Here is a 17,320-nt window from a genome sequence, read left to right as displayed (position 1 = left end):
ATAAGGCTCCATTCCCGTTACGGAACTTGTTTGCCGCCTTAAGATCCTAAAATACACCCATTAGTGTTCCAAACTTGAACCAACAGAAGAAGTAACCAAACGTCTCCGTGACACTGACATCTTTTCCTCTGTTTTTAGCAGAATCTCATACTGTAAAATAAACAATCGGCCTGCTTGGCTTGCTACATATATCTACAATTGAAATTGATGATAAGAGGTCCTGCAAATACCCAAATTCCAAAATTTGATGAACTATATGTCATGAAAGTAAATGACAAAAGAGCTACATCATGGGATTTTGACGACGACTTTGATTCACTTGCAAGTCGGACGATTCTATGGTCGCCTTTTCTATTTCTGTGCCTTCTCATTTTCCATAATAGTAGACAAGATCATTACAAATTCAGGAAAAGAGAGAAGGAACAAGAAAAGAAAAACGAAATTCCATTGCCGGGACTTAAACCCGGTTCTCTCGGGTGAGAGCCGAGTATCCTAACCAACCAGACTACAATGGATCTTTCGAGGTGTCTGCAAAATGAAATACGTAACAAAAAATTATCGATTCTACATACTATCAAAGCTCCCTGCATGACTAAGATAGCCAATCGTGATTAGTGTTAAGTTTTTTGAGATTAAAAAGAAAAGTAAACAGTAAAAGTGTGTGATCACATAAAATGCAAAGAATATTGTAAATTACATATAAGGAACGAAACGTCTAGGTAAGTGCCTCCATTAATTCTTAATTTTATTGATCAATGTTAGCAAGTAAAAGGACTGTGTTCATACTTATCTCGACCTATTTGCTCATTAAGTTTTTTCTTTTCTGTTCCTCTTTTCTTTTTTTTTTTTTGGTTAAATTCTGTTCCTCTTTTCTTGATAGTTCCTTCACTTAAGAAATGGGGTCCTGAAATGGGAAAACGATACAAATGGTCTTTGAACTTTGGCCCTATGTGCAATATAGTATCTGAATTTTAAATTTATTTAATGTGGTTCCCGAACTTTGGTCCAATGTGCAGTGTTGTCTCTAAACTTTTTATTTGTTCAATATAGTCCTTAGACTATTGGTACATGTTCAATATAGTCCATGGACTATATGAATATATTCAATATTATCTCTGAACTTGAACTAATAGAAGGACAACATTAAACATTTTTATACAGTTTAGGGACTAAATTGAACATGTACCAAAAGTCCAGGGACCATATTGAACAAATTAAAAGTTCATTGACGATATTGCACATTAAGTTAAAGCTCAAGGACTACATTGAACAAATTTAAAGTTCATGGATCACATTACACATTGGGTTAAAGTTCATGGATCATTTGTATCATTATCCCTTCAAAGAATATTGTATATTACATATAAGGAACATATCTAGCTAAGTGCCTCCATATTTATTTCTTAATTTTCCGGATCATAATTAGCAAGTGAAAGGACTGAGTTCATACTTATCTCAACCTATTTTATCAGTTAATTTTTTCTCTTTTCGGTTCCTTTTTTCTTCATAGTTCCTTCATTTAAGTAAAGGGGCTATGAAATCTTTCACATTTGAAATTCCAGCTCTTTTTGCAATTTCTTTCTAAGTTCAAAACCACGACATACATTTATATTGACGGGAAATTCCAAAGTGGTTATTTGGAAGAGACTTTTAATGCCTAACCCAATGAATATAATGGTTATCATTGGCGTCTTAAAATAACAAGCAAAATATTTCGTAATCTCGAAACTAGCACGTCCCGCGTCATTTAGTGTCACTTTCTTGTTTGGGGCCTTCGGGGCATCAAGCCATACTACTCTAGCAATGAGCAATAGATAATAGGTATGGCTTTTATCTTCTGCAAAGTAATTAAGAACGAGAGGATTATGAACTGTACGTATCCTTGCGAAATTGAAAACTCATAGAGTTCGATTGCATTTAAAAAAAATCGAAAAGCCAGAAAGACCTGTGATCAGTCTTTTTTGTTTATTTTCTTCACAATATACCAAGAGAAAATTAGGTATTTTCAATAGTACAAAGGATTAAACTTTACCCATGAAAATTCCCATAACCTCCGTGGGCATAAGTAAGTATAGTGAGACAAAGGGCCAACATAAACCCGGATATCCTATAAATGATAAATTCAAGTCTTTTTACTAGGTCATTTGCCACTGTTAGAAGTAAGTTACACTTTCACCGTTGGATAGTTAACATTGAGTGAAATTGGTTGCATAACTATCTCTAAGTTTTGTCATACATCCAACGCTAAATGTGCAATAATATCGTAAATTTGACATATTAAAGCTAGCTAGTAATGTCAACCAAAGCTGACTAAGCAAGGTAGCGAGTATCAAGGTAGCGAGTATCAAGCCATACTACTCTAGCAATGAGCAATAGATAATAGGTATGGCTTTTATCTTCTGCAAAGTAATTAAGAACGAGAGGATTATGAACTGTACGTATCCTTGCGAAATTGAAAACTCATAGAGTTCGATTGCATTTAAAAAAAATCGAAAAGCCAGAAAGACCTGTGATCAGTCTTTTTTGTTTATTTTCTTCACAATATACCAAGAGAAAATTAGGTATTTTCAATAGTACAAAGGATTAAACTTTACCCATGAAAATTCCCATAACCTCCATGGGCATAAGTAAGTATAGTGAGAAAAAGGGCCAACATAAACCCGGATATCCTATAAATGATAAATTCAAGTCTTTTTACTAGGTCATTTGCCACTGTTAGAAGTAAGTTACACTTTCACCGTTGGATAGTTAACATTGAGTGAAATTGGTTGCATAACTATCTCTAAGTTTTGTCATACATCCAACGCTAAATGTGCAATAATATCGTAAATTTGACATATTAAAGCTAGCTAGTAATGTCAACCAAAGCTGACTAAGCAAGGTAGCGAGTATCATCTTTCTAATCATGGGTCTGGCGACCTACTGAAGCTTGCCTGGTTGGACTTGTTAGGACAATCGAAGCATTTCGGGTAGATCCAGGCAAAGATTAGTCGCTTTTAGGCTCGAATTGGCCCACTTAGGCCTGGTCAACGCGAGCCTAGGACCGATTATGGTACGAAGAAAATACAGTAAATGTTACGTCACGGACAAGTTTGGACAAGGACTTTTAGATCATGAAAATGCATTGAAAATGTAAAACCAAGCTGTATTTTTTTTAAAATATTTTTTCGATTTTTATTTTCTGGCCTTCTTCCATTTGGCTGGTCGCCAGACTGGCCAGAGTCGAGGGTCGGCAAGGCAGCCTCGCCGGCCCCTGGCTGGGCGAGGTTGGCCTCACTTTGGCTACACGAGGTTTGGCCTCGCCGTCGCTAGGCGAGGAAGACCCAGGTGATGGCGAGGACGCCCAGCCAGAAGCTGGCGAGGCTCGCCCTCAACAGTGGCCGGCGGAGGCGAGCTTCGCCAGAGGCCGGCGAGGCCTCGCCTCTGGCTGGGGAAGAAGTCCAGAAAAAAAAAAGAAAAAGAAAAGGAAATATAAAATAATAATAAAATTTCGAAAAAATATTAAAATATTTAAAAACAATGCTACGAATTCTCTCTTTCGTTAGACAGATTTCTTCTTGGCAAATTATACTTGGGCTCTCTGAACGGTTTCTCTTGTAGCTTTACGGAATTGATCGACTTACATGAGGTGTCAATTGACTTACATTGCAGGAATTGGAAGATAGTGATTCTGAAGTCAACGCCAACGTGCAAACGAATGTGATTGAGGAAGCGAACCCGCGCTGGAACAAGTACGCCTTCGGCTATGCCATTGCGGCCTCCATGATGTGCATTTTGCTTGGTTTTGGTTAGTCCTCTCTCTGTCGCGATGCGTCCAATATATCTTTGCGAATCAATTTTCCATATAGCGAATCGATTCCTTGCAACTTAATTATGTTGCCAAAAAAAAAACGATAATAATGATTTGAGTTATATCTTGGTTATTGCACTTTAATTTGTCTAGCTTTATTACCGATAAAAACGATAAATTTATTGCCAAAAGGTCATTTTTTTAATGCATAAAAAAGAAAAAAAAAAGATTATTTAAGCTCAGTTCGTTTCACGAAAAATTTGACGTTTTTGGAAAATGTTTTCCGGAAAGTTATTTTTCAGGAAAATTATAATATTTTCCGGTGTTGAGCTGAGACTTTAAAATGAACTGAAAAATATTTTCCGTCGTTCAGTATGGGAAATCAGATTTGATTTTCCTCCTTGCCCTCCTTTTAATTATTTTTTATTTTTTAAAAAATAGAATTTTTAATTATTTGTAATTTTTGGATTTATTAATAATTTTTTATTTCTTTTCTTTTATTTTTTAATCTTATTTTTTATTCTTTTATTTCTTCCTCTGCCAGCCACAGGCTAGCCTCGCCGACCTTGGACGAGCGAGGCCAAGCCTTGCCTGTGGCCAATCGTTGGCAGAGGAAGACAGAAAATAAAAAAAGAAGAGAAGAAAAAAGAAAAGAAAAAGATTAAAAAATAATTATAACTCGAATTTTATTAAAAAATAAAAAAGAAAAATAAAGAGAAAATGTGTTTTGTGAAAGAAAGTGAGGTGAAGGAAGATATAGAAAATGTTTTTCTGCTTTCTGAAAAGTGGAAAACATTTTCCTCACTTTTGAATGTGCTTTTTCATTACTAGTTTATTTTTCGTGAATGAACGCCAAAAAGCCGAAAAATATTTTCCTGGAAGTTATTTTCCGTGAAACGAATGGAGCATTAATTTCGGATTGTGTCCATTGTAGTTATTATTTATCATCATTCTTATCTGGCAATAATATATTATAGTGAAAAATAGGGCAAGAAATATTTTTTTTCATTTCTTGTGTGTGGTTACGATTTACTTGGGAATATTGTGATATTAAATAAGATTTTCATTTTGAATTTTGGCAGACATAGGAGTGATAAGTGAGGGGACAGAATTAGTAAGGCCAACAGTAGCAAGGCAGAACTTGAACATGGGCGAAGAGCATGATGATTTTCTGATAGGGATTTCTAAATTGTCTTGCCTTTTCGGGTCGGCACGGGCTGGGTGGACCTCCAACAGGATTCGTAGTCGCTGCAAGATTGTGTTGGCAGCAGCCTTCTTCTTTGTCGGGGCCCTCCTCATGGGCATTGTGCCCAACTCATTCTTCCTAGTGTTGGGCCGCCTCATCACCAATATCGGTGATGGCTATGCTCTTACTATTGCTGCTGTCTACATCGTCGAGATCTCTCCTACTCTTTACCGCGGCTTGCTCACCTCCATTTCTGAGGTATTCATTTCTTTTCTTTCTTTTTTTTTTCCTAATTTTGTAGCATATTTTTTATTTTTTAATTTATCATCAATTTTTGTTGGATGAAAAACTAAAGCTAGAAAATTAAAGTTAAAGGAAGGTGATTTCTTTTTTATACGTGTTTTGGTTTTTCAGGTATTCATCAACGTGGGCACCCTTCTCGGCTACATCTCCCATTATTGCTTCTACAGGTTACTCTCCAACATTGTCGGGTGGCGTGTCATGCTTTATGCGGGAGGAATCACCTTGGGCCTGCTCGCTTTGGGGGTCCTTGCCATGCCATAATCTCCCTTGTGGCTCGTCATGCAAGGCCGCTTGGGCGACGCGAAGCGCACCCTCGCCTGGATCTCCAACTCTGAGGAGGAGGCCGCACTTCGGCTCGCCGAGATCAAGGAGGCTGCCGGCATCCCTGAAGAAAGCAACGATGATGTTGTCAAGGTCACCGGCCACAGCACTGAGGGCATGTGGCAGGAACTCCTCCACCGGACCCAGTCTGTCTTACACATGCTAGCGTGCGCCGTTGGAATCTACCTCTTCCAACAAACTTCTGGGATTTACACCATCATCCTCTACAGCCCTCGCATCCTCGAGAAGGTTGGCATTATCGATCATACCAGAATAACCCAAATCGCCATGCTAGTCGAATTTACGAAGACAGTGTTCTCCATCGTCGCCACCATCCTCCTTGACCAGGTCGGGTGGCGACAGTTGTTGTTGAGCAGCCTAGGCGGAATGATTTTGTCGCTTGCCTCCCTCGGTGTGTGCCTCACCGCCATCGATAGACACTGGAAGGTCAAGTGGGCGATGGACATGTGCATCCTCTCGTTGGTGTGCTACGTGGCCTCCTTCTCCATTGGGATGGGGCCAATCGCAATAGTATACAGCTCGGAGGTCTTCCCTATGAGGTTGCGGGCGCAGGGGTGCGCAATCAGTGTCGCCGTGGGCCAAGTGGCGAGTGCCTTAATATCAATGAAGTTCATGATTTTGTACAAAGCGATTAGACTGGGTGGGGCTGCCTTCTTATTTATGGGAATGGCCATCTTGGCATGGAGGGTTCCTCCGCAAGGTTCGTCCACGGAGGGTGAGTTAGGGCCTAAGATCAGGACGAAAGGCGTAGTCGATGGATAACAGGTGAATATTCCTGTACTACCCCTTGTTGGTCCCGAGGGACGGAGGAGGCTAGGTTAGCCGAAAGATGGTTATCGGTTCAAGGACGCAAGATGCCCCTGCTTTTTCAGGGTAAGAAGGGGTAGAGAAAATGCCCCGAGCCAATGTTCGAATACTAGGCGCTACGGCAAGGGAACGAAGATTAATTTGGTCTTGATCCTTGTAGAGTGAAAAAAGGACTCCACTGGATCTGCATGAACCCCCTGATAATATCCATAAATGGCTTGTTTTTGGTAAAAGATGGACATTACTATATGTAAATTTAGGTGCATGGTACACATCGGTACTCTAGTGCATTTCTCCCTCTGATTCAGAATAAATATGTTTTCAAACCCTCTCTTTCAAATTGAAAGTGTATGTTCCCGCAATCACGTGTTCTGATTCTACATATTGATTATTTTGAACCAAATCTTCCTATACTTTCTCGTGCCTGAGACCAAGGAAGGTCTCTAGAGGAGATAGCACAATTGTTTGGCAAATGGACCAAATGGAGGTCCTCGGCTAGAGAACTGGAATTGCGACAGAGCAGCGCGATCGAGGGAGGCGTATGATCAGTAAAACTTATTTGCAGACTCAAACATGGCTATTAAATATCGATTAATGCAGAAAAGGAGGCAATTAGGACGACCAAGCATGTTTGTTTCTCTATGTTGTTTTGTTCCGTACATTGTCTCTATGTTGTTTTATAATTAATTACAAAAAATTAAATGATTTTGAATTAAATTCATTACCATATTCCAAATATACCTTTCAAAAATACTATATATATATGACATTTTCTCATATAAATTGATTAATTATGAAAATAAGAAGGATTTATATGTTTCTTTTCCTCACACGTGGATTGCACAAATATAGCACGTGGATTGCACGTGAATTGCACGTGTATAGTAATCTTTTTTTTTACCTATAAAAAAGTATTTGAGAGGAAGACCTATGCCATAAGTTATGTACGATGCTCACTTTAGTGTCAAAAATTTTCGCCGGCTCACTTAAGTACCAAAAATTTTTTTACCTATAAATTGGTGTCTGAGTAGCTAGTGTGTCCGTCGATATCAGAGCCATTTGGCGAAGACGACAGTTACTTGCCGTTCCTATTACGGCTATTTGAGGGAGGAGAGGACGACGAAGATGAAGATGTGTTGGCTCCTGCTTGAGTTAACGAAATACAAGAAGAAGCGGATGTTGAACCAAGTGATGGTAACCACCATTCTCAAACATCTACGCAGCTAGGTTTCTTCTATTTTCTCCTGCGGCCTCAAAAAAGTGATAAGATGCTACAAAATTATGAAAAAAAGAAACGAAAATGAGTGAGTACCTGGGGGAGAAATAACTACACAATGATTTGTCTTTCTTTTATTTTTTAACTTCAAAGATATTTTGCAAATAACTACACCAAAATCACTAAATTAATAGTATTTTCTTTGAGCATATAGACCTTGAGGAGTCATTTTTTTTTGTAAGGACCTTGAGGAGTCCTTTAACCATAAGTTATTCTAAAAAAAGTGCACGTTATGTGCACTAAATGTTCATGAAGTTTGGACCCACAAAGTCTACATTTGCTTGAGCTTGAGTTTTGGGGAAATGACTTTTGGTTCAAGGTGCATTTGCCTAAATACCATTGATTTAGTTATTTTGATGTAGTTATTTTTAAAATAGCTTTGAAGTTGAAAAAGAAAGTTAAAGACAAAGAAATTCACTTGATGTAGTTATTTTTAAAATAGCTTTGAAGTTGAAAAAGAAAGTTAAAGACAAAGAAATTCACTTGATGTAGTTATTTTTAAAATAGCTTTGAAGTTGAAAAAGAAAGTTAAAGACAGAGAAATTCACAGAATTTTTTTATTTTTATTCTTTCAATTTCTTGCATATAGTTATAAACATTGTAATGATAAATAAGATTTTTCTTATTTTTTTTAAAATTTTGACAGTCCAAACAGCAATGAGCGGGGTGGCGGCATATATAAACGTGGACGTGAAATTGTCCGAAGCGCATCTTGATGTTTTGACGGGGTACCTGAGCGTGTTCACATTCCTCAAATTGGTAACGACGAGATGGATCTCTGACCAGTTTGGCCGCCGCAAGATGATTATGATAGCGGGGGCCATGTATTTCGTCGGGCCCCTTTTTATGGGTTTTGCCCTCATCTATTTTGTTTTCTTGGCCAACCGCTCCTATGCCACAGTCGACACCGGTTTCACCCTCACGATTGCACCCACCTACACGACTGAGATTTCCCCTGTCTTCTTCCACGGCCTCGGAAAAGTGATATGGATGCTACAAAATTAGGAAAAAAAGAAACGAAAATGAGTGCGTACCTGAGGGAGAAATAACTACACCATTATTTGTCTTTCTTTTCTTTTTTAACTTCAAAGGTATTTTGCAAATAACTACACCAAAATAACTAAATTAACAGTATTTGCTTTGAGTATATATACCTTGAAGAGTCCTTTAACTATAAGTCCTTCTAGAAAAAGTGCACGGTAAGTGCACGATACGTGCACGGAATGTGCATTCGATATTGTGAAGCATGTGAAGAGTCACCCCTGAAGTCGTCCATGAAGTTTGGACCCACTAACTCTACATTTGCTTGAGCTTGAGTTTTGGGAAAATGACTTTTGGCTCAAGGTGTATTTGCTTAAATACCGTTTATTTAGTGATTTTGGTTTAGTTATTTGTAAAATAGCTTTGAAGTTGAAAAAGAAAGTTACAGACAAAGCAACTTCGCGGAATTTTTTTATTTTTATTCTTTCAATTTCTTGTATATAGTTATAAACTTTGTAATGATAAATAAGATTTTATTTTTTTTAAAAAAAATTTGATAGTCCAAATAGCGATGAGCGGGGCAGCGGCATATATAAAGGTGGACGTGAAATTACCCAAAGAACATATTAATGTTCTGACGGGGTACCTGAGAGTGTTCACGTTTCTCGGATTGGCGACGGCGAGATGGATCTCTAACCAGTTTGGCCGCCACAAGACGATTATGATGGCAGGGGCCATGTATTTCGGCGGGCCCCTTCTCAGGGGTTTTTCCCCCACCTATTCTGTTTTCTTGGCCGGCCACTCTTGTGCCACCTTCGGTGCTGGCTTCGCCCTCATGATTGTCTCCATCTACGCGGCTGAGGTTTATCCTATCTTCTTCCACGACCTCAAAAAAGTGATAAGGATGCTACAAAATTATGAAAAGAAGAAACGAAAATGAGTGAGTACCTGAGGGAGAAATAACTACACCATGATTTGCCTTTCTTTTCTTTTTTAACTTCAAAGGTATTTTGCAAATAATTACACCAAAATTACTAAATTAACGGTATTTGCTTTGAGCATATACACCTTGAGGAGTCCTTTAACCATAAGTTATTCTGGAAAAAAGTGCACGGTATGTGCACGGAATGTGCATTTGATATTGTGAAGCATGTGAAGAGTCACCCCTGTAATTGTTCATGAAGTTTGGACCCACTAAGTCTACATTTGTTTGAGCTTGAGTTTTGGGGAAATGACTTTTGACTCAAGGTGTATTTGTTTAAATACCATTGATTTAGTGATTTTGGTGTAGTTATTTACAAAATAACTTTGAAGTTGAAAAAAAAGTTAAAGACAAAGCAACTTCATATAATTTTTTTATTTTTATTCTTTCAATTTCTTGTTCATAGTTATAAACATGGTAATGATCCAAAAATGTATTGAATTAAATAATGAAGAGATAATGGTAGGGCTAAGGCAGACATGATCTCTTCACAATCCCATGTAGAGTTTTGTGTACTTAAGGTTGTACGGCTAGATATTTAGTCATCGCCGCGTCCTTGCATTTCCCACAAAGAACCAGCCATGTACGCATGTCAATTCAAGTAAGGCTTTTTAATAAGTAATCTCAATTAATTGGCTGTTGACACCTGATTTTTGTCAATCTGGTAAATTGGTGCCTTAAAATGCGAATGGCCAAAGTAGTGTAAGAAGGAGAGAGAACAGAATAAAATTATTAGAATATATATTTAGATTAAAAAAAAAGAAAGAAAGAAAGAAGAAAGGAACTAGGCCGGTTCGATCCGGCCCGTTTGAACCCGGCCCTTCTATTTTTCCTCCCCTTTATCTTCGTTTGGACCCAGCTCATACCTCTACCATAGTTTTCAAAGCCCACAAACTCATTACTCTGGATTTCCATTTTAGACATTTCAATTTAAAGGCCCATGAAACAGCTTGGGGACTCAACAAGTCCAGCCCGGCCTTTCTCTCTTTTCATCACCCTCACGCTCATTTCTCTCTCGCGTAGTTTATGAAGAGGACAGAGTACACAAGCCATAATGTAGAAAAGGCAAAGGGAAGTAAGGACAAAAGGCCAAAACGGCCGGGGACAGGAAGGATAGATAGATCCCAACGTCAAGGGGAATTGTGCGGAGAGGTACAGTCCTTTGGGAGGGAGTGAGCCGAGCAAGACAAAAAAGAAGGGGAACGCTCGGCGCAAGGGGGGGGGAGAAACAGAGACCAAAAAAAAAAAAGGGAGAAAGAAGAGGGGTGTTGGAAGAGGAGAGCGCTCCGGTTCCTCCACCCGTGAGGATTGCCGGCAAATCTCTTCTCCCTCCCAGTCAGTCGTTCATCGCCGCCGGACGCCATCGTCTCCGACCGCCCATTGCCTTGTCCGAAGACCTTCCGGCTCTATAATCCTATCGTACCGAGATCAAATCGCCGCGGAAGTCAAGCCTGGCCGCAGTGAGGAGCTTTATCCTTCGCCGACATTGTCAATTCCGCTCCATTCCCGAACCAGGTAACTCCTCCACTTTATGCTCTGTTTTGTCCTGCTTGTCTGGCTTGAAAACACCGAACCGAATTAGTGACTTTTCGAGCAAATTGTGCGAAAACGAAACAATTCCATGATGATTTGTAATAATTTAGAGATTCAGACACTGTGTTTGGACGGAGAAAAGCTTTAAAAGTGGGTCTGGAATTCGTATTCATCTACGCATACTAGCTGTTCGCTGAAATGTCTCAATGAAACAACATAGGCTTAGAACGTTGAATCTGGTTTTGACGATTCACAGTGTTTCTTTGTAAACCGAGACAGATTTGTGGTGAAATATGGCCGTTTAGATCCTTGCACTTCATGTTTGAGCCAAAAATCGCATTAAATCTCGGTTTTAAGCTCAGTGCCGAACTTGCCCGCCACTGTTTGATAAAATGCTTGAACAAAAGGTCGAGACTGCTGTTACCAATATCCGTTCTTGTTATCTTCGTTCTACGCTTTGTTTGTGCTTGAATCTGTTGGGATTTTGTCACCAAAATCCCATAGAATTGAATGAGAAGTGTGTGGGTGAAAGTGTCCCACATAGGGTAGAAGAGAGATGGGAGATGAGTTCAAATAGTTGAGCCTCACAAATGGGTTTGGGCCCCAAGGGGTACCCCACTTTTGTGGAAGAGAGAGGACCTACGTCAAACTAGGTCGGTCCACCCCCCGCGCGCGCGCCGCCGCCCGTCCGGCCGGCTCGGTTTCGGGTCCACTCTCTATCGGTTTTTTATTTTTTTTATTTTTCGAACAGACACGTTGTTTAGAAATTATTTATTTATTTATTTTTTGGACAAACAAACATGTCTGTTCGTGAGGTTCGGTTCGCCCGAACGAAAACCGAAACCCTTTCGCGCGCCTGTTCACGAACCAAACCGGTTCAAGGCTCGGCTCGTGACTGTTCACGTAGAACCGAACGAAATTGTTTGTTCGGTTGGTGACTCTTCAGTTTCATCCTTATATATCCGAAATTCCTTGGTGACTATTCATATTATATATATGACGAATTGAACATTTCGGAAGTCTCTTGGCATTTCATCTTTTCACGGCATTCTGCTGCACTCTCATTCTTCATCGTATTCATCTTTTTGTGCGATTATTCTGCGAAGTTGCGTTCGAAGATTTCCTTTGAAGAAGTACCGCTTCATAGGAAAGGCGATCCGTTCTATCCTGGGAGGCAATTGTTCAACGACCTTTGGGTACCGGTAGAGGGAACAAATTGTCTTAAGGACACAACGTGAACTCGTTGGGCTCGGATCAATCGTCAAATTCGGATCACTCATTTCAGGTTTGTCAAACAACTTTACTTTATATGCACATACAAACACGTGTATATTGAACAACAATCTTAAGACAAATCGCTTATTATCGTGTTTGTTCAGTTACATTCTCAATCATTTCTGTCTTCGTGTCAGAAATGGCTACAACATCGACGACGCCTATTGCGTCTGTTCCAACTCATGGAGAGAAGCCGGAAAAGTTCAATGGGGCTGATTTTAAGAGATGGCAACAGAAGATGTTGTTCTACCTCACTACATTGAACTTGGCAAGGTTCCTCACGGAGGATGCTCCGAAGTTGGATGAAGGAGAGACAAACAAGGAAAAGGTTGCTGCTATAGATGCATGGAAACATTCTGATTTTCTGTGTCGCAACTACGTCCTCAATGGTCTGGACAATTCCCTCTACAACGTTTATAGTCCGCTAAAAACGGCTAAGGAGTTGTGGGAAAGTTTGGACAAGAAATACAAAACGGAAGATGCTGGATTGAAGAAATTCATCGTCGGCAAATTTCTGGACTTCAAGATGGTAGATTCTAAAACCGTCTTAAGTCAAGTTCAAGAACTTCAAGTGATCACGCATGACATTCATGCTGAAGGTATGATGATTAGTGAATCTTTTCAAGTGGCTGCTTTCATTGAAAAGTTACCGCCGTCTTGGAAAGATTTCAAGAATTATCTCAAACACAAGAGAAAGGAATTATCACTTGAAGATTTAATTGTTCGATTGAGGATAGAGGAAGACAATAGGAATTCCGAGAAGAAAGTTGGCAGCAATTTGGCGGTCTCAAGAGCCAATGTTGTTGAAGAAGGATCAAAACCCAACAAGAAGAGGAAAATGCCTAGCAAGTCTGGAGAGGGATTCACCCAAGGCCTGAAGAAGTTCGTTGGCAAGTGCTTCAACTGTGGCAAGTCTGGACATCGAGCCAAAGACTGCAGAGCCAAGAAAAGACAGAAAACTCAGGCTAATGTGGTGGAACAAATTTCCAATGGTGTTGATGATATCAATCTAACTGCTATGATATCCGAGTGTAACATGGTGGGAAACCCCAAGGAGTGGTGGATTGATACTGGAGCAACTCGTCATATTTGCGCCAATAAATCAATGTTCTCATCTTACATGCCTATGGAAGGTGATGAAAAACTCTACATGGGTAATTCATCGACCTCTAAGGTTGAAGGTGTTGGAAAGGTTGCTCTAAAGATGACATCTGGGAAAGTTGTGACACTAAATAATGTGCTACATGTGCCAGACATACGCAAGAATTTAGTGTCCGGATCTCTTCTTAGCAAGAATGGCTTCAAGTTGGTTTTTGTATCCGATAAGTTTGTACTCTCCAAGAATGAGATGTATGTAGGAAAGGGTTACCTCAGTGATGGTCTTTTCAAGTTGAATGTAATGACTGTTGTACCCAATGATGTTATGAATAAAGTTGTTTCTGCTTATGTGCTTGAGTCTCCTAATTTATGGCATGCTAGATTAAGACACGTTAACTATAAGTCGATAAAGAAATTAATGAACATGGGATTATTGCCAAAATTCGAATGTTCTAGTGAGAAATGCCAAGTGTGTGTTGAATCTAAATTTTCTAAGCCTCCGTTTCATTCTATAGACAATAGAGTTTCAGAACCTTTAGATTTAATACACACAGATATATGCGATATGAAATCAATACCGTCAAGAGGTGGTAATAAGTATTTTATCACATTTATAGATGACTGCTCGAGGTATTGTTATGTTTATTTGCTTAGTAGCAAAGATGAGGTGTGAATGCTTTTAGAATTTATAAGTCCGAAGTTGAAACTCGGTTGAATAAGAAAGTTAAAATGATAAGAAGTGACAGAGGAGGTGAATATGAATTTCCTTTTGAGGAAATTTGTGCTGAGTTTGGTATCGTTCACCAAATGACTCCTCCTTATACGCCGCAATCTAATGGAGTGGCGGAAAGGAAAAACCGGTCTTTAAAGGAAACAATGAATGCATTGTTGAATAGTTCCGGTTTACCACAGAATTTGTGGGGGGAAGCTGTTTTGACGGCGAATTTTATTTTAAATAGAGTACCCCACAGAAAGACACAACAAACTCCTTATGAGAAATGGAAAGGCAGAATGCCTAACTTGAATTATCTCAAAGTGTGGGGGCGTTTGGCTAAAGTTGCGGTTCCTAAGCCTAAAAAGGTTAAGATAGGACCAAAGACTGTTGACTGTGTCTTTATTGGATATGCTCAGAATAGCAATGCATATCGTTTTCTTGTTCACAAGTCAGAGATCCCAGATATACATGTTAATACGATTATTGAATCAAGGGACGTTTCGTTCTTTGAAAATATATTTCCGTATAACATAGTATATGAGCCAATTGATAATAACAAGAGGCCTCGAGATACTATATCTAGAAGTGATCCAATGGAGGATGAACCTAGACGTAGTAAAAGACAAAGGACTTCCACGTCTTTTGGACCTGATTTCTTAACGTATCTGTTAGAGAATGAGCCTCGGACATTCAAAGAAGCTGTGACTTCGCCAGAAGCCCCGTTCTGGAAAGAAGCCATCAATAGTGAAGTTGAATCCATATTGTCAAACCATACATGGGAATTGGTTGACCTTCCTCCTGGTAATAAACCACTACAATGTAAGTGGATTTTCAAGAGGAAAATGAAAGCGGATGGTGCTATTGATAAATATAAGGCTAGGCTTGTAGTAAAAGGATACAAGCAACGAGAAAGTCTTGATTATTTTGATACTTACTCACCTGTTGCTAGAATTACATCTATAAGGATGCTAATTGCCATAGCAGCGGTGTATAAGCTTGAAATCCATCAAATGGATGTTAAGACGGCCTTCTTAAACGGGGATTTGGAAGAAGAAATATATTTGGAACAACCCGAAGGGTTCATTGTTCCAAGTCAAGAGAAGAAAGTATGTCGGCTTATCAAGTCACTCTATGGATTGAAACAAGCACCGAAACAATGGCATGCTAAATTCGACCAAGTCATGTTGTCGAATGGTTTCAAGATCAATGAGTGTGATAAATGTGTATATGTTAAGAACACTCATAATGGTTTTGCCATTTTGTGCTTATATGTAGACGACATGCTTATAATGGGCAGCGATAGTGAGGTTGTTAAGGCGACCAAACGCATGCTCACAAGTAAATTTGATATGAAAGATATGGGGGTTGCAGATGTTATTTTAGGAGTTAAAATCCATAAAACATATGGAGGATTAGCTCTATCACAATCCCATTATATCGAGACGATTCTTGGACAGTACAAGAATTTAGATATTGTACCAGTAAAGACTCCGATAGATGTTAATTTACATCTTTCAAAGAATCTTGGTGAAAGTAAGGCTCAAAATGAGTATGCTAGTATACTAGGCAGGTTTAATGTATGTCATGAGCTCGTACTAGGCCGGACATAGCTTGTGCGGTTAGCAAGCTAAGTCGATTTACTGATTAGTCCAAATGAAAATCATTGGAAAGCAATGAAACGTTTATTGGGCTACTTAAAGCATACTCAAGATTATGCTTTGCATTACACGAATATCTGCGGTACTTGAAGGATCTTGTGATGCAAATTGGATAACCGGCACTAAAGACACAAAATCGACAAGTGGATATGTATTCACACTTGGGGGAGCGGCAGTGTCTTGGAAATCATCCAAACAAACTTGTATTGCTAGATCCACTATGGAATCAGAATTTATTGCTTTGGATAAAGCCGGTGAAAGAAGCGAGTGGCTGCGAAATTTCTTGGAAGATATTCCTAATTGGCCTAAACCGGTGCCCATTGTTTGTATACATTGTGACGGTCAAGCGGCAATAGGAAGGGCAAGGAATGTCATGTATAACGGTAAGTCTCGACACATACGTCGAAGACATGACACGGTAAGACAACTTCTTTCTAGTGGAATTATCACAATTGACTATGTGAAGTCAAAAGATAATATTGCGGATCCATTAACAAAAGGCCTAACTAGAGAGATGGTTGCGAAAACATCAAGGGGAATGGGTTTAAGGCCTATAAACAAGTCATCATAGCGGAAACCCTACCTAGTTGATTTGGAGATCCCAAGATCTAGGTTCAAAGGGACAACTAAGTTATGAAGACGATTGTAAAATCTTGTCAAATTTTTACTCATTCCCGGATGAAGACAGTACTAATATGTGAAGGTTAAGCAAAAGCTTTTAATGATTCTGAATTGAGTATGTGATATACTATATGTTCAGAAATCACCTATGTGAGTGTGAAGTGAGGGCCGCTTCTGTGAGAATTGAAAAAGGCTGAATTCTCTAAAACACTCATGAGACCAGGCGGTGTTCATGGCCAAAACGAACACAACAGTGAGAACCAATTTTGTTCGAGAAAAAGTTGTGTGATTTCTATTGTCTAGGCTTACACCAAAGGTAGACAGTTCAAAGACATCAAGTCTACTGATTGACTGAGTAAGTCCGATAGGTTTCACTAAGGAAAGTTCAAAGTCTCAGACTACTTATCCTGATGCAACATTTTCTCATGGAATAATCGCACATTGCATCTCATGCATACACGAAGAGTCGTGATATCTGAACTTCTCATTCATGTGGGGGATTGTTGGGATTTTGTCACCAAAATCCCATAGAATTGAATGAGAAGTGTGTGGGTGAAAGTGTCCCACATAGGGTAGAAGAGAGATGGGAGATGAGTTCAAATAGTTGAGCCTCACAAATGGGTTTGGGCCCCAAGGGGTACCCCACTTTTGTGGAAGAGAGAGGACCTATGTCAAGCTAGGTCGGTCCACCCGCCGCCGTCCGTCCGGCCGTCTCGGCTCGGCTCGGTTCCGGGTCCACTCTCTATCGGTTTT

At 39.4% G+C, this 17,320-nt stretch overlaps 1 protein-coding gene, 1 non-coding gene and 1 pseudogene across 2 annotated transcripts; 2 read left to right on the top strand and 1 right to left on the bottom strand.

Moving 5' to 3' along the window:
* Positions 1–442: 442 nt before the first annotated feature.
* TRNAE-CUC (transfer RNA glutamic acid (anticodon CUC)) lies at positions 443–515 on the bottom strand. The gene has a single exon. It is a non-coding gene; the product is annotated as a tRNA-Glu (tRNA).
* A 2,815-nt stretch (positions 516–3,330) lies between these two features.
* Positions 3,331–7,579, top strand: LOC115693648 (polyol transporter 5-like; annotated as a pseudogene).
* Positions 7,580–9,256: 1,677 nt separating this feature from the next.
* LOC130139906 (polyol transporter 5-like) lies at positions 9,257–9,625 on the top strand. Its single transcript, XM_056317903.1, has one exon. The coding sequence runs from the start codon at positions 9,257–9,259 to the stop codon at positions 9,623–9,625; it is 369 nt and encodes a 122-aa protein (XP_056173878.1).
* Positions 9,626–17,320: the final 7,695 nt, after the last annotated feature.

Source organism: Syzygium oleosum, unplaced genomic scaffold (genome assembly GCF_021117445.2).
Source record: "Syzygium oleosum isolate NSW1041296 unplaced genomic scaffold, Sole_v2.1 Sole_v2.14, whole genome shotgun sequence".
Lineage (NCBI taxonomy): Eukaryota > Viridiplantae > Streptophyta > Magnoliopsida > Myrtales > Myrtaceae > Syzygium > Syzygium oleosum.
Note: the sequence above shows the minus strand (reverse complement) of the source record. Positions and strands in the feature narration are given on the sequence as shown.